The sequence below is a fragment of the Glycine soja genome, chromosome 20, assembly GCF_004193775.1.
Source record: "Glycine soja cultivar W05 chromosome 20, ASM419377v2, whole genome shotgun sequence".
Taxonomy (NCBI): Eukaryota; Viridiplantae; Streptophyta; class Magnoliopsida; order Fabales; family Fabaceae; genus Glycine; species Glycine soja.
Window position 1 is genome coordinate 30,826,079 of NC_041021.1, and position 15,349 is coordinate 30,841,427.

The 15,349-nt window shown below is 31.6% G+C and overlaps 2 protein-coding genes across 6 annotated transcripts; both read left to right on the forward strand.

The window, feature by feature from the left end:
- Window positions 1–1,931: 1,931 nt before the first annotated feature.
- Window positions 1,932–12,101, forward strand: LOC114403080 (uncharacterized protein sll0005-like). 4 transcript variants are annotated; one of them, XR_003664578.1, is made up of 13 exons: window positions 1,932–2,322; window positions 2,441–2,590; window positions 3,183–3,353; window positions 4,276–4,419; window positions 6,112–6,217; window positions 6,339–6,487; window positions 6,645–6,770; window positions 7,957–8,100; window positions 8,459–8,546; window positions 9,213–9,586; window positions 10,284–10,610; window positions 11,238–11,478; window positions 11,818–11,959. XR_003664578.1 is itself a non-coding variant. In XM_028365807.1 (13 exons), exons 1-13 carry the CDS (start codon window positions 2,110–2,112, stop codon window positions 11,877–11,879), a joined length of 2,340 nt encoding a protein of 779 aa, XP_028221608.1. In that variant the 5' UTR covers window positions 1,932–2,109; the 3' UTR covers window positions 11,880–12,101. The 4 variants fall into 4 exon arrangements, 2 of the variants coding, with proteins under 2 accessions (XP_028221608.1, XP_028221607.1); XR_003664579.1 differs by having other exon boundaries at window positions 11,763–11,879; XM_028365807.1 differs by having other exon boundaries at window positions 11,248–11,478; window positions 11,763–12,101.
- A 1,432-nt stretch (window positions 12,102–13,533) lies between these two features.
- Window positions 13,534–15,043, forward strand: LOC114401516. 2 transcript variants are annotated; one of them, XR_003664290.1, is made up of 3 exons: window positions 13,534–13,900; window positions 14,014–14,634; window positions 14,717–15,043. XR_003664290.1 is itself a non-coding variant. In XM_028364036.1 (3 exons), exons 1-3 carry the CDS (start codon window positions 13,853–13,855, stop codon window positions 14,912–14,914), a joined length of 513 nt encoding a protein of 170 aa, XP_028219837.1. In that variant the 5' UTR covers window positions 13,537–13,852; the 3' UTR covers window positions 14,915–15,042. The 2 variants fall into 2 exon arrangements, 1 of the variants encoding a protein (XP_028219837.1); XM_028364036.1 differs by having other exon boundaries at window positions 13,537–13,900; window positions 14,014–14,280; window positions 14,717–15,042.
- Window positions 15,044–15,349: the final 306 nt, after the last annotated feature.

Genomic DNA, 15,349 nt, shown 5'->3' on the forward strand with positions numbered 1-15,349 from the left:
TCAGTTAATCATTAATAAAAAAAATGACAGAATAAAAACTAACAACAATATGAAAGTAATGAGAAGTTAATCTAAGTTAGAAAAAATTGAAAGTTTAAGTGATTTAAAGATAATATTATTTAATAAAATATAGACATCAAACGTAGAAAAACTAGCAACAATATGAAAGTAATGAGAAGTTAATCTAAGTTAGAAAAAATTGAAAGTTTAAGTGATTTAAAGATAATATTATTTAATAAAATATAGACATCAAACGTGGATATTCCTTTTATTATTGGTATAGATTAATACAAAAAAAAATTCAATTGAAAAAATAAGATAAGATTGTTTTATAAATCACGGTAAGAATATTTTCACCATGTGTTAAAGGCACTTATTATCATCAATTTTTTTTATAAATAATATACTATTTACTAATAGTGTAAAATTATAATATATAAAATATTTGCTAATTTTAATATAATTATCTTAAAGGGTAAACAATGTTTTTAGTCCATGACTTTTTGACATTTATGATTTTGGTCTTTAAATTTTTTTTTATGATTGGTTGACGCTGAATTTCTTTTTCCATCCATTGTGTTTGTCTATTTTCTAAGAGGGAATCGATTAAACATGTTATTTTTCATATTTTTACATTTTGTGGTTGTTATAAGTAACAAAAAATTAAAATTCTTTCAAAAACAATTAATCTATGTAATTTTTGATGATTTTCAACCACTAGAAATGAATTATAATAAAATTGATGTCACATCATCACTTTAACGATCAAAATAGATGAAAATAATGGATCAAAAAAAAGTGTGACGTTTTATCAATCCTCAAAAATTTTAAGGACCAATATCATAAATATTGAAAAGTTTGGGAACTAAAAACAATGTTTATCCTTTTTAAAAAATTGTAGTAACAATAACTTCTTATCGGAAGGTTTAATAATTTATTAATTAGTATCTTATATTATTTAATAAATATAACATTTGGTAATTTTATCAATGTATTAAAATTTAATAAACAAGTTATAAATATAGAGTTAAATGATAACTTGTACAATATTTAGTTTTCAAGATCAAAATGGAAGAAGCCTGCATGAGCTAAAGGGTAAATACTTATTTTCGTCATTAAAATTGTTAGTAAGTGATAATTAGATCCCTAAAAATGAAAACTAAAATTGTCTCTAAATTTACAAAAAATACGATAAATTATTCATGTCTTTGATTTTTTTTATTAACTTAAACAATATGATAAAAAAAATTAACTTTTTGACACATGACAACAAATGGTTAAGTTCAAATACTGAAATGATAACAAGTTATTAAGTTTCCATATTAAATTAAAAAGTTAACTTTTTAATGATAGTTACCTAAATAAAACATGACAACTATTAATTTACATGGTCATCAAATGTATTACATAATCGTTTAAGTTAACATAAAAAGCTAACAACATGATTAATAAGAATTGAGTTGTTTTTTAGATTTAATCTATAAATTTTAAGTTTAACCTAAACTTAAGCGTGTAATTTTTAATACAAAATACAGAGAGAAAAATCTCAGAAAAAAAGAACAATGCCAGCTATATTTACATCTCAAGCTCTTACTATCACGATTTTATCATGGTTAACTTGTGGACAGAGAAAAAAAAACAATCAACGTAATACATGCAAGTTGAACCAAACATTTCTTCAAAATAAATAAAATAAAATAACACTTTTCTTATTTTCCAATATTTCTTAATATACATGCAAGTCTGTATCACTTTCATTATAAAAGGCAGCACTATTTTTTCTCAAGTATTTTAATCTAAAGCCAGTCAAAAAATTTCCCATCGTTCAAAAACCAAAGAAAATCTCACATTCAAGGAACGTGAGTTACGTGGCTCACATGTAAACCAAAAATAAATCAAATTTTTTTTTCTTCAAAAAAAATAGCTCTCCACCTTGGCTCCTTCTGCAAAAACTAACGCACACACATCACAGTTTCTTTCGCACCACTAGCACTTCATTGAGTTCATTTCACAGTTCCTATTCGTACCAAATGACAACCACCAATACGAGTTTCTCTCTCTAGAACCACCGAAGCGAAGAAGAAGAGAGAAGAGAATCACGGTTTCGCCATGGACGCGGCATCGCAGCTCGTCTCCTGCGGAATCGATCCCTTCCATCGCGCCTCCTCTCCTTCCCCGCGCCACCGCCGCCACAGCAACCTCCTCCTCCTACGCCGTCGCTCCAGCCGTGTCTTCGCCGTCTCCGCCGAGCCGAAACCCGCCGTCAACGGAGCAAACTCGAGGCCGCCTCCGACCAGAGCCGTCAATGGCGGCGTCTCCACGGTAACTTCTTCTCCGATTCCGGAATTGATTCAATTTGAATCGGCTATTGTTTAATTGAAGCAAAAGTAATTAGTCTCGTGTGTGGTGGTGTTGTTGTTGTTTGTGGTGATTGTGGCAGAGAATTGGAGATGTTTCGAAGGAGATTAAGAGAGTGAGGGCGCAAATGGAAGAGGATGAACAGTTAGCGACGCTCATGAGGGGTCTTCGAGGCCAGAATTTGAGGGACTCGCTCTTCGCTGAGGACGATGTTGAACTTCGTCTTGTTGAGGTGTTGAAATTGAAAATTTTCCAGAATAGATATTATCTGCGTTTAATTTGATAATAATTTCTATTATTTGAGATTCTTAAGATATTATATTTGAGTTTAATTTAATAATTTCTATGCTCTGTTACTTAAGTTTCTTAAGGAATTATATGTATAATTCTGAAGGTAGTTATTATCAATGTCAACAACTTTTAAATGATTATATTGTTAAAAATCCTTTTGCACCGTCACAACACTCTACTTTAAATATACTTTTTAATATAAAAATATGACATTTTTCTTTTATTTTATTTCTTATAAAAATTTATTTTTTTAGTTTCTGCTTATAAAATGATATTATTTGGTCCTTTACGTTAGACTAAAACCACTTAATTTTTACAATTTTTAGAAATGATTTTACAAAAACTGAAATAAAAAGAAAGTTGCTTAAAAAATTGAACTTGTTTTGCATGAAAAGTGGCAAAAACTGTAAATCATTGATATGTTATGATTTCTGTCAACCAAATTTTCAACCATTAAGAAGTAAACTTGTTTGAACCTCATTTTTGATGAGGAATGTAACAGAAAATTGGTGTTTCGTAATGTAATGGTGTAGGTAGACGAGAGTAGTGAGTTTTTGCCATTGGTGTATGATCCTGCCAGCATTTCTGCATATTGGGGAAAACGTCCACGCGCGGTTGCAACGCGCATTGTGCAGTTGCTATCAGTTGCAGGAGGTTTTCTTTCTCGCATTGCCGGGGATGTGATTAACAAGAAGGTTAAAGAGGTAATTCTCCGAACGTCTTCAGGGAAAATAGCTTACCTGCATTCTTAAGCTCGTGATTGCTGACTTGCTGTTGCCTTTTTTCTTTACTTTGCCTGAATTATGATTGTTGTGTTATGTTAGTTCCTATGCTTTGGAGGAATTTTTTTATATTTTTAGAGCTTTTTTTCTCCTGTGGCGTGTACTATTTTTGGCTTCTAAGAAAGGATTAAAATTATTTTTTGTTTTCTTAATGAATTTTCGTAATTACTATAAATTCTTTAAACATATCTTTTTAATTAAAATCATTTGTTATTTTTTTTTAAAAAAAAAAACAAACTAGCCCTAAATCAAGCACACTGCTGAATTGGCTTTTATCTTTTGACAGAAAGAGAAGTTTTATTATAAGAAATCCTCCAAAGTAAGGGATCTAAAAACCAGAAACAGAAAAGAAAAGAAAAAATGTAAATATATGTAAGAAGTTATCTAGTTTTCGAATAGTGATGTTCTCTAACAAAAGTATTTTATTCTGTATACAATACAATAAATATACAGTAACAAAATTAAAAGCCTTTTTCTAGTAGGTGGATTGGTGGAATGGATCAAAGAATGCTTTAATGTCTTATCATAAATCATGTGATTCAGGTCTAATGATTTTGTATACAGTAAATATATAAATCAACTATATTAAAAAAATTTAAATATTATTTATAAATTATGTAAATATTACTGTAAATTTTTGTTATATATCTAAATAATGAATAAATAGGGCTGTATACTAGTGTTCTAGTTCTGTATTTAAGAGCTTATGGCTTGAGCTTCTGTGTGCATAGATAAATATTTAAGCTTCTTCGTAAATAGTAATGGTTTCTTTATAGTATTTGTTCAAAAATGCAATTTTTGAGATTACATTTTGGTTATTCTTTTGTCCTCTTTCCATAACCAGAATGAAGTTGCTAGGGCCATTGAGTTACGTGAAATTGTGACATCTTTGGGTCCAGCGTACATAAAACTCGGGCAAGCATTGAGCATTCGACCTGATATACTGTCACCCGTAGCAATGACGGAGCTGCAGAAGCTATGTGATAAAGTAAGCGTGTTGCTCCTTAACCTTTCTTTTTCTCTTCTGCAGGTCATTGTTTCTATTTTAAAACAAATTTAAATTGTCATACATAGCTTGTCATTGGGAGAATAGTGATCCAAAGAACTTCTTTTTGTTGGACAAGTGACTTCAATAACTTAAGAGGGGTGAATTAAGTTTCAAAATTTTCCCACTAAAAAACTTTAACTTCCTTTTAAATGATAGACTCAGAATGCAGCAGCATAAGAAGAAAAAGCAATTAATGTGATAATATTCTTTTAATTGCGCAAGACAAAATAATCTGCAATAAAATAACTGAGATAAGGGAAGAGAGAAATGCAAACTCAATTTATACTGGTTTGGTCACTTCCCGAACTTGAGATTTTCCACTATCTCTGTAAATCCTTTATAGACTTTGAACATACTTTGGGATCCCTCACCCTTGTGTTCTATATTCTCACAATCCAAGAGACGATCAGTCTCTTGATTACAACTGAGTTTATGAGATGAACAAAAAATATTTCTCTTCTTTAGAGTAGATGATACAAATTGAAGATCCTAGAAGAATTCTCAATAGATTTGCAAGTGTTTGGGCAATAGTTGTTTAGAGAGCATTTTTCAATTAAGTTCTCTTTGAACATCTCTCTCTTGCTTTTTGAAGTCAAACACATATATATAGATCTATTGTGTCTTTTCAAAATGGTTTGAAGAAATGTGTCTTTTCAAACAATTTTTTTGAAATTTTCTCACTGGTAATCGATTACAGGTTTTTGATAATCGATTACACAGTTGAGGACGAGCCCTGGTGCAGCGGTAAAGTTGTGCCTTGATGACTTGTTGGTCATGGGTTTGAATCCGGAAACAGCCTCTTTGCATATGCAAGGGTAAGGCTGCGTACAACATCCCTCCCCCATACCTTCGCATAGCGAAGAGCCTCTGGGCAATGGGGTACGAAGAGAAGAGATTACACAGTTGTATTTTTGAAAGGTCATGAATTTTCAAAGTATTTTCTGAAGTGTCGTGACTGGTAATCGATTACAAACATTTGGTAATCGATTATAAGATTTAAAATTCAAATTTCAAAATTCTTTTGAAAAACTCATTTGAAATCTTGTCTCTGGTAATTGATTACAATGTCTGGTAATCGATTACCAGTGCCTTGTTTTGTTTGAAAATAACTGTTTGAGGCCAAAATTGATCAACCAGTGAGATTCTTTTAACAAATAAACTAAGACCTTATCTTTTTCTTGATCTAGTTTGCTTGATCTTGAATTAATCTTGAAGCAATCTCTGTTTGCTTAACCTTGAATGTTTGTTGAAGCAATCTTGTTTGATTATACTTTGACATCATAAAAAACCTATATTCCTACATTCACACCTTTAACAATTTGATTTGTTGATTTATTTCTACAGTCAATCTGAGCAGCTTAAAAACAAATACCTATTCTTCATTTCAGAAAAATGAAACATAGTTGGACTGGTAGCATATTCAATATTTACTTACCATATTACTTCTGTTAGCTTATTTAATTAGGTAGAACCAAGATCACTACATATAAGAATTATAGTCTGAGTACTGTAAATATTGAAAATTATTAGCGATCACACAATTACTTTTTGATTTCTGATGTTGTAAGTTATTCCTTTTGCTGAGACTCCTTTGTTCTTGATGGGGGTGGGGGGATACCATAAAATGCAAAGGTTCCTTCATTTGCAGATGATGTGGCTATGGCTCTAATTGAGGAGGAGCTTGGTCAGCCATGGCAAAACATCTATTCTGAACTATCATCTTCTCCCATTGCAGCTGGTAGCTCTTCAGACAACCAGTTAGATATATTACTTTCTTAGTAGAAAAGTACCGTCTCTCGGGGCTGGTTTTTTATGTTAATTAATCAACATGTATCTATCTTTTTGTGAAACCTATGCAGCATCTCTTGGACAGGTATACAAGGGTCGCCTAATGGAAAATGGGGATTTGGTGGCTGTTAAAGTGCAAAGACCTTTCGTTCTTGAGACAGTTACAATAGATTTATTTATTATTAGGAACCTGGGTTTGGCTCTTCGAAAGTTTCCTCAGGCAAGTTAAATTCTTGTGAGCAGAGACTTAAAGTAATATCTGTTTATTTATTTCATAAAAATGACACTTGGTAGCAGAAAATTGGTGATACTAAAGTAATTCATCATTACAAATGTCTGTTTCTCAATCCAACAAGCTTTTACCTAACATTTTGCAGGTCTCCATTGATGTGGTTGGGTTGGTTGATGAGTGGGCTGCTCGATTTTTTGAGGAGTTAGACTATGTGAATGAAGGTGAAAATGGAAACCGTTTTGCAGAAATGATGAGGAAAGACCTACCACAGGCAAGTCTTTTAATTGTTAATTTGTTTTCTTTTTTTTACCACTTTTAAATTTTAATCATGTATAAATCATGCTTGTTTTATTTCAACCTCAATATATGGTGAATCAGATGGTGGTAGTGGTAGGAGATGCAACCATTCTCTTTGCTAGGCTTGTACATTACAACAAACTTCTTAATTCACTGGATCATCTTCCTTACTATAATCGGCTGCTGTCCAAGGGAAATTCCATGTAATTATTTAACATCCCCTGGCTACTCCTACTTTCGCTTAGAAAAGGGAGAATATAGATATTTAATCTAGATGGACTACCTCTAATACCATTAATTTGACTTAATGGCTAAATAAAAATGACCCTTCTAACCATCTAAAATTTCTTGTAAGTTTCTTACACCACAGAAAAAACTAGTAGTCTGTTGTCTCTAATAATAGGACCTAAGAGCACAAGAAGTATATTCAAAATCTTAACTTCCCAATTTGGCCAAACTAGACTGCATGAGCATTCATACAATCATACTGCCTCTTCTAAAATCTTTTGCTTTAGATTTGACAATTTCTAGGTTAAGTTGTGCCATTAACCGAAAAACAAAAATTTGACAATCGATATTTATGGTGTCTATGAATGCTTCATAGGCAGATTAGTTATTTATTTTTCATTTTTTCTTTAGCATTTTTGGACTGGTTAAGGATGTATATGTAGCTACAAGAATGTATATTTAATTTCATTCAGTGTATGTGTACTCTAAACGAAGTGGTGTTTTTATTTGATGGCAGAAAAATTAAAAGCAAAGAAACAAGGCTGAGTTTTATCAGGATGGAATAATATTTCTATTTATTAGGCCTCCATATCTACTAATGGCCAAGGCACTGCTTGTATATGCTTAATGACTATGTTCAAACTGAGAATATTAATGCTATATTTTCTGGCCATTAAGTTACAAATTTATTGTACCTAATAGATGTTCAGCTCATAAACAATTGTTAATGTGTTACATCTTTTCACAACCAATCATCAGTATCTGGCTATCTGCAAATAGTGTTTGATGGCATTTGAAGAAACAACTTAATTAAAAATTGTCAGGACAACATGCATGCCAAAACTTTTGTATTATCTCTTAGAATTGTTCCCAAATAATAAGAGTGGTCACAAAGAGAATTTTCTTGCTTTTTCTAACAGTTTTAGTTTCAGGTTGTCATACCAAGAACCTACCATAAATATACATCAAGGAGGGTTCTTACGACAGAATGGATTGATGGAGAGAAGCTGTCACAGAGCACAGAAAGTGATGTTGGAGAACTGGTTAATGTTGGAGTCATCTGCTATCTAAAACAGGTGATTTTGGTGCTTTCAGCTGGCATTATGCATTAAAATCGCTGAGCTTTCAGCTAACATTTTTTTTTAAATGCAGTCATTGTGTATCATCCATCTTGTATATCTGAGTGTTTTTCCTTACAATTCGTTTACTCTTTTACTAAAATTTCTACACATTTAGTAGACCATTGTATATTTTAATGGGATGGTAAACCCAAACTTTGGTCCATGTGTATATCACTATATCGTATTGATTATGGTATTGCAATTTGCAAGTTTGGCAGACAGTATTGTATTCCAAGAAAATATTGATATATAATAAGTAAATTCTGCCTAAACTATTATATTTTTGTATTGATTTATTTTCATTTTATTTCAGCTTCTAGATACTGGATTTTTTCATGCTGATCCACACCCGGGAAATTTGATCCGCACTCCTGATGGAAAACTTGCCATACTTGACTTTGGTAAAAATCATTTCTGTTATAACTGGTAGTGAAATCTTGTATATTTGTAAACTACTTTTTTTCTCGTGATTAGGAGAGACAAATGCAGCTTCTTGTTCTTTTAATGTTAGGTTTACTGTCCTAAATCTGATAATATTTGTCGGCAAATAAATTATTCTAAGAAACTATATATTTTCTTCATATCAATATATAATTATGGGGATATTTTTATAGCACCATTTATCTTCATGGTTCTCTTAATTTTCTATTTCTTATCCTGAAATGAAAATATTCACTCTGTTCTTTCTATCTATGAAAAATGAAATACCCATTCCAGACCAGGCAATGAATGCAAAAAGTATCTGGTTCAATTGGTTAACCATTAATTAGATAAGATTTAGAATAATATTAACAAAAATTACATGAGATTTAATCTTGAAAGATTCTTTGTACGGGATAAAGCATAATATCTTATTGGGTGATAATATATATGTTAATATCTTTCAGATTTTGTTTGTGGCTTATCTTTAAACAATTAGACAAGTGTGCTTTATTTGCAACTGTGCCTGGGTATTATTCTTCAGAGTGGTTCTGTTTACATGAACAACTATATTTCTTAGGTTAAATACTTTCGTTCCTAGATCCTAATCATTGTGATAAATGATGGAAGTTTTATGTTGCACCCAGGGCTTGTTACAAAACTGACTGATGATCAAAAGTATGGAATGATCGAAGCAATTGCTCATCTCATCCATCGGGATTATCCAGCCATAGTAAAAGACTTTGTTAAACTTGGTTTTATTCCCGATGGAGTCAATTTGGAGCCTATCTTACCAGTTCTTGCCAAGGTTTTTGATCAGGCCTTAGAAGGTGGAGGGGCAAAAAACATCAATTTTCAGGAGCTGGCATCAGATTTAGCTCAAATTACCTTTGATTATCCTTTTAGGATACCCCCATACTTTGCCCTTATAATTAGAGCTATTGGGGTTCTGGAAGGGATAGCTTTAGTAGGAAATTCTGAATTTGCCATTGTTGACGAGGCTTATCCTTATATTGCACAGGTATAATAGTCTGTGGAATTTTTGGTTGCTTGTTTCATTCTTTAAATATTGGCTTCTATTATTTGCCAATGGGCACATGTTGGTGTTAAAATTTCTGTATAATTCATCGCTGAGTTTGCTTGAAAATTTGAGGTTTACTAGACGCAGATAAGATTATTCGTTGGTTTTGATTTCAATGAACATAATCATGAACAGCATGAAAGGGATAATTAGCACGATTTTGTTGGGTTATCATAGTTAAAATTGTATCATTCAATGGAAAAAAGAATGAAGACAATGGCATATGGATTGGATGGAAAAGTTTCTGTTTAGTGTCTGGAAATAAAGGGTGAACATTGTTTAAGTTTGAAATGTTCCTGGTTTAGAGAAAGGCATATGAGTCAGGAATAACAATTTTATACAGAATGCATGAGAGGAAAAACAACTTTTGAGTTTTGAACACAATAAATCTCAGACTTTCAGTTTTGTGAAATATGATGAACACTTCATCGAAATTTTCTACAACTATCATTATTGACTGACTTTATATTGTTTTCATTTGACACAAGAATGGATTTTGACAGTCTGGTTAGTTTCTTTGGACACTAAACCACTATGATTTTGCATGACCACACTTGTAACTGGCTTCTGTTATTATATTACACTCTTTTGATTCTTCTGAATAATCTGAATTGATATTCATCACATTCTCTTATAGAGGCTCCTCACAGATGAATCTCCTCGGCTAAGGGATGCTCTGCGTTACACTATATATGGGAAATCTGGGGTTTTTGATGCTGAAAGATTTATTGATGTCATGCAAGCCTTTGAGAATTTTATTACTGCTGCCAAAAGTGGCGGTGGAGAGAACATGAATGGGAATATGGCTGAACTTGGGATTCTTTCTACTAGTCAGTCAGAATATTTGTTGCCAGGATTCCAATCTGTCATTCCTCTATCACAGCAGCCAGTGCAAACAAGGGCAGCTTTAGCGTTTTTGTTGTCTGACAGGGGGAATTTTTTCCGAGAATTTCTTTTGGACGAGGTACTTTCTAGAAGCATTGAAGAAACTTATATATTGTGATTGTTAGAATACATGGATATCCATAAATATCTTATCATGTCTTAGATTATCCTCAATTATTATTAGTTTACATATTTCCTTGTCATGATTTGTTTCTTTAATTAGTTAGGATTATGATTAGTATAAACGTGTTAGTGCTCTCGGTTTTATAAACATATCATCACATTGCTCTAGATTTCAATTCATAACAATGTGTTTTTTTCATCTCTGTTCCTACCTCTATACCTAAAATCACATATTTTCATATGATAATTATCAATGTTTTTTTATACAGCTCCCTATCTTGTTTGCTTTGAATCTTTCTAGATGTGAAGGAATTTAGTTATTCTACTCTTTCTAGAATATACTGACTTTCACCTTCTCCCCCTTGACTCTTTTTTTTTTTGTTTAACTGATCCTACAAGTAGGCATATAAGTATGAATCTATAGAACAGCCAGCCATTATGTTTATCTAATGACTATATGTGAGAGTGAGATGATTGAGCCAATTTGGTGGAAGTTACTGAAATTTGAATGACTGCTAATTCCTCACTTCTGTGCATTTGTGGAGTTTATGGTTTCTAAATATTTGACTAACATTATTGCTAGTGGAATGCAGATCGTCAAGGGCATCGATGCAGTAACAAGGGAACAACTGGTGAGAGTAATGTCCTTGCTAGGAGTTCAGAATGTAACCCCTGTTTTCAGCATGGTACCTACAGTGGGACCCTTTAAGCCTGCGGCTCTTATACCCACCATAACTGAAGAGGATGAAGTTATATTGAACAATGTCCAGATGGTGGTGGAGTTCTTGACTGCTGGAAGTTCCCTATCAAGAACATCTGGTCAGGTAATGAAGAATTCACTGCTGAAAGTCATGATTTTTATTTTTGTACTCTTTGCAGTGGTTCTTTTCAACAAGAGAAATTTTAGCAACACACTTTTTAACATACTCTTTTAAATACACTCTTTGTTATAGGTCAAAATTTATTGAAAATCACAAATTTAGGTGGGTTTCACTGCTTATTTAATGAGCATCCACTCATAATTTTGTAGTTTTCAATAAATTCCAACTAATAATAAAAAATGTTAGAAAAAATTTGCTAAATATTAGTGCGTTCATATTTTTGTCAGCTAAAAAGGTTCGACATACTTATTTATCCATCTATTTGGTTGTGGGTGGCCATAGGCACTGAATATTCCTCAGATTATCCAAGAGCTTCTCCCAGTGTTACCAGGCATCTCTGTTAAAGTGCTTCCGGAGGTTGTTAGCAGATTATCTTCTCGGGTTTTAGCACGATTAATTCGTGATACATTTTTGTAAGAGAATTCTGTCTACCTTACTGCACACAATTGTGTATATTTTGACAGTTGTTCAAAAATTGTATATATGACCATTATTTTACATATTTTCATGTTGCAGAAAATTCTTAATTACATATTTTACATATTTTCAAAACTCACTTTACCTCACTTAGCATATGCCAAGTTAAATATATGGGTTATTGTTGTTATAAGGTTTGTGTGGTCGTTGAAAGGAATAGTAGAAGGGAGATTTTCTAGTTTGAATTTCTTTCACTAACATTTCCAACAAAATTAACAACTAATATTGGTTGATAAAAAAAAGGGTATGTGGGCTATTATTTTCTTTTATTATAAAAGAAAATATTTTTAATATTAATAATAGTGAATTGTATACTTGGGGGAAGAGAAATTGTAAATTGCATTCCATGTTATTGTCATGGATGTTACTTAATGGGCATGATGAACACATGGCAAAATTTCATACTAGGGCAGAAAGTACAATTATAGGATCACAGTTTGAAAGAGTTTCTCTTTATTTTCTCTCTCTTTTTCATGGGAATTTCTTCCTACACTAGCCCAATTTCTTCTACATCTGGCATATGGAGTCAAAAGTCAAATTTGTTTCTCACTTAAAATTTGAAATACGAAATCCCAATCCGTCTCTCCTCTCACACCATTCACACTTACACCATTTTCTTCTTTCAGTTTTGCTATCTGAAATTCTCCCATCCTCATCTCTTCAATTCGTGCTTGATCTTTATCAATCCATGGTTCATCTTCATCAATCTGTCTATGATTGTCGTTGTGTCCGTCATCGTTATGCTATCGCTCTCGTTAGCCACCGTGAGCTCTGTTGTCACCTTATGTGTTTTTTTTTTCCAGTGTATTGAACCTATATGAATTGATAATTCGTATGGTCTATACAAATTGTTAATCCGTATAATTGTATGTATTTTTAATTATTTTATGAATAACTATTTTAGTACTTTTGTATATTTAAATAGTTATATATAAAATAATTGAATAAGAAAATGGGGAAATTTTTATAATGTAATTTTTTAAAAAATTTAGTTAAATAACAAAAATAGGTAGTATTGTATAAGAAAAATGTTAATAGTGATTATTTGTATGAATATCATTACATTAATAATATTAAATATTTATATAAATACTAATTTCAAGTATAAAAAATTTATAAATTGATTTTTAAATATATATATATATATATATATATATATATATATATATATATATAAGTATTAAAATAGTTAGTTATTATAAAATAATTACTTAGTTATTTATAATATAATTAAAATAAATTTGTAGATTGATTTTGATGTTATATTTTAGCTTGCTTGATTAATCATTTAAAGTTAATTTAAATTTTTTTATTACATTTCTTAAAATATACTACATTTAATAAATACTACTATAGTTTTAGAACATTTATTATAGTATGGTTTTATTTTTCAATTTAAGACTATTTTGTTGAAGTTGTGGGTTGATTTGAAGTGAATGTGTATTATTGGTGAATCAAGCATTTAGGTTAGATGAAAAACATAATCGGAATATGTTTAAAAATTATCGTAAATTTTTTAGTTAGTTTTTTAGTAAGAGAACAATGACATTAATTGATATTAAAATGCAAACTTGTAGATTATGGTTGAACCAGAAGATTGCATTAGGCTTTAAGTAGAAATGTTTATCGTTGATGAGGATTGTTATTGGTATTTTTTAAATATGACCTTAATCAAATGTGACACAAGATAATGAACACTAGCAGGTCGAGCATATTTATTACATCTTGTAGGCTGCACACTATATGTTGAAAAGAGTACCACACTTATGAGTGCTTGGGCGCATTTTGTGACCTTAATCACTCTAGAGGCTTTTCATGGGGAGCGGCTGCACTAGTGCATATGTATGACAATCTGAATATTGTGTTCAAGCATACCACAAAACATCTTGTAGGATATATCACTCTCTTGCAAGTAATTATATTAATTTTTATCATTTTTATTTGTTTTAAACTTTATATTGCTATTGATTAGAATTGTTATTGGTGTTTTTTAATGTGTAGTCTTGGATCTACGAGCATTTCCCTACGATTGCAAATATTATTGTTGATGAGGATTACCATGAGAAGAAACCACATGCTTGTCGCTGGAAGTGTGGGAAGACATTACCAGTGACGACCTATCACAAGCGCTTGGATAGGAAGATGCCAAATGCTATTTGTTGGATACCTTATGATTATCACCATGCTTTCAAAGAATTTAAGCTCATTTCATTATTTTTTAGACATATCGGATGGGGTTCATCTATTGTTAGACACCAACCAAAGAAGGTATTACGATAGTTTGGTTATGTTCAATCCATTCCTCTACTCCCTACTGCTCCATCTCTATCCACAGAGGAGATTGATGATAGATGGCTTCAGTTTTCTCAATACCTTGCACCTGTTGGATAGTTTTGTAGTTTTCCTGATCAGTGTGCAGTAGGCTACATAGAGTGGTTTTATATGATATTTCATCCATTCATGAGTTCGCCACAGCTTGGGGAGGCTCTTAGGCTTTCACCCATGGTGCATGATGATACATATATTATACCAAATCCACCTATGTTTTTTGTTCACATAGTAGTTATGCCACAACTAGCTACAACTACAACTATTGATACAAACATGCCTTGACATGCAATGGTATAATATTTACAATTTCACTAATATATTGTTTTGTTACATAATCTAGGTAATTATATTGATGTTGTTTTTAATGTTGTAGGCCGTTTGCCAAAAGATAGCAGAAAACTTGGAACATATGGTAAATATGAGGATGGTCACTGTTGGAACTAATGCATACGCTATAACTGAGCACTATTTAACATTATCCAAGGTTGTCATTGAGCAAGGAAATGTTTATGTTTGCTCTAGACAAAGGAGGGATACACAGGACAAATCTCATGGTGGACTAGGATCATGATAATTGGGATTGACTGAATACTATTTAATATTTGTATACACTATGACTGAGCACTATTTAGTATTTGTATTATTTGATTGACGATGTATATGAGTATGGTTAACATATGCATTTATTTAGTATTTGACTATTATGTTCAATCGAAAACAATATGTTTATTACGCAAATATGATTAGAAAGTGTTGCATGCATTATCCATGACATTACAACTACATAAGTTACAAACAAGTAAACAATAAAAAAAATGTTCTATCTTCTCCTAAATCAACATGTTGTGTGGTCAACCTCATGTAATTAGTATACTTGTGCATTCGACTAATATAATGATTAGGTCAATTTTTTGCTTGATAATGACAATGTGGTGACCATAGCAAAGCTATTGGCAGCATGGGACAACCATCTCTTAGAAATACTTGTTACAATGACAAGTACACA

Bases quoted from the DNA above. Each gene is read 5' to 3' on its own strand.
- LOC114403080 (XM_028365806.1), top strand. From the start codon at position 2,110: ATGGACGCGGCATCGCAGCTCGTCTCCTGCGGAATCGATCCCTTCCAT. The intron at 6,771-7,956 runs GCAAGTCTTTTA...TTTTAGTTTCAG, and splicing joins TGAGGAAAGACCTACCACAG to GTTGTCATACCAAGAACCTA. The intron at 10,611-11,247 runs GTACTTTCTAGA...AGTGGAATGCAG, and splicing joins GAGAATTTCTTTTGGACGAG to ATCGTCAAGGGCATCGATGC.
- LOC114401516 (XM_028364036.1), top strand. From the start codon at position 13,853: ATGTATGACAATCTGAATATTGTGTTCAAGCATACCACAAAACATCTT. The intron at 13,901-14,013 runs GTAGGATATATC...TTTAATGTGTAG, and splicing joins AGCATACCACAAAACATCTT to TCTTGGATCTACGAGCATTT. The intron at 14,281-14,716 runs GTATTACGATAG...TTAATGTTGTAG, and splicing joins TTAGACACCAACCAAAGAAG to GCCGTTTGCCAAAAGATAGC.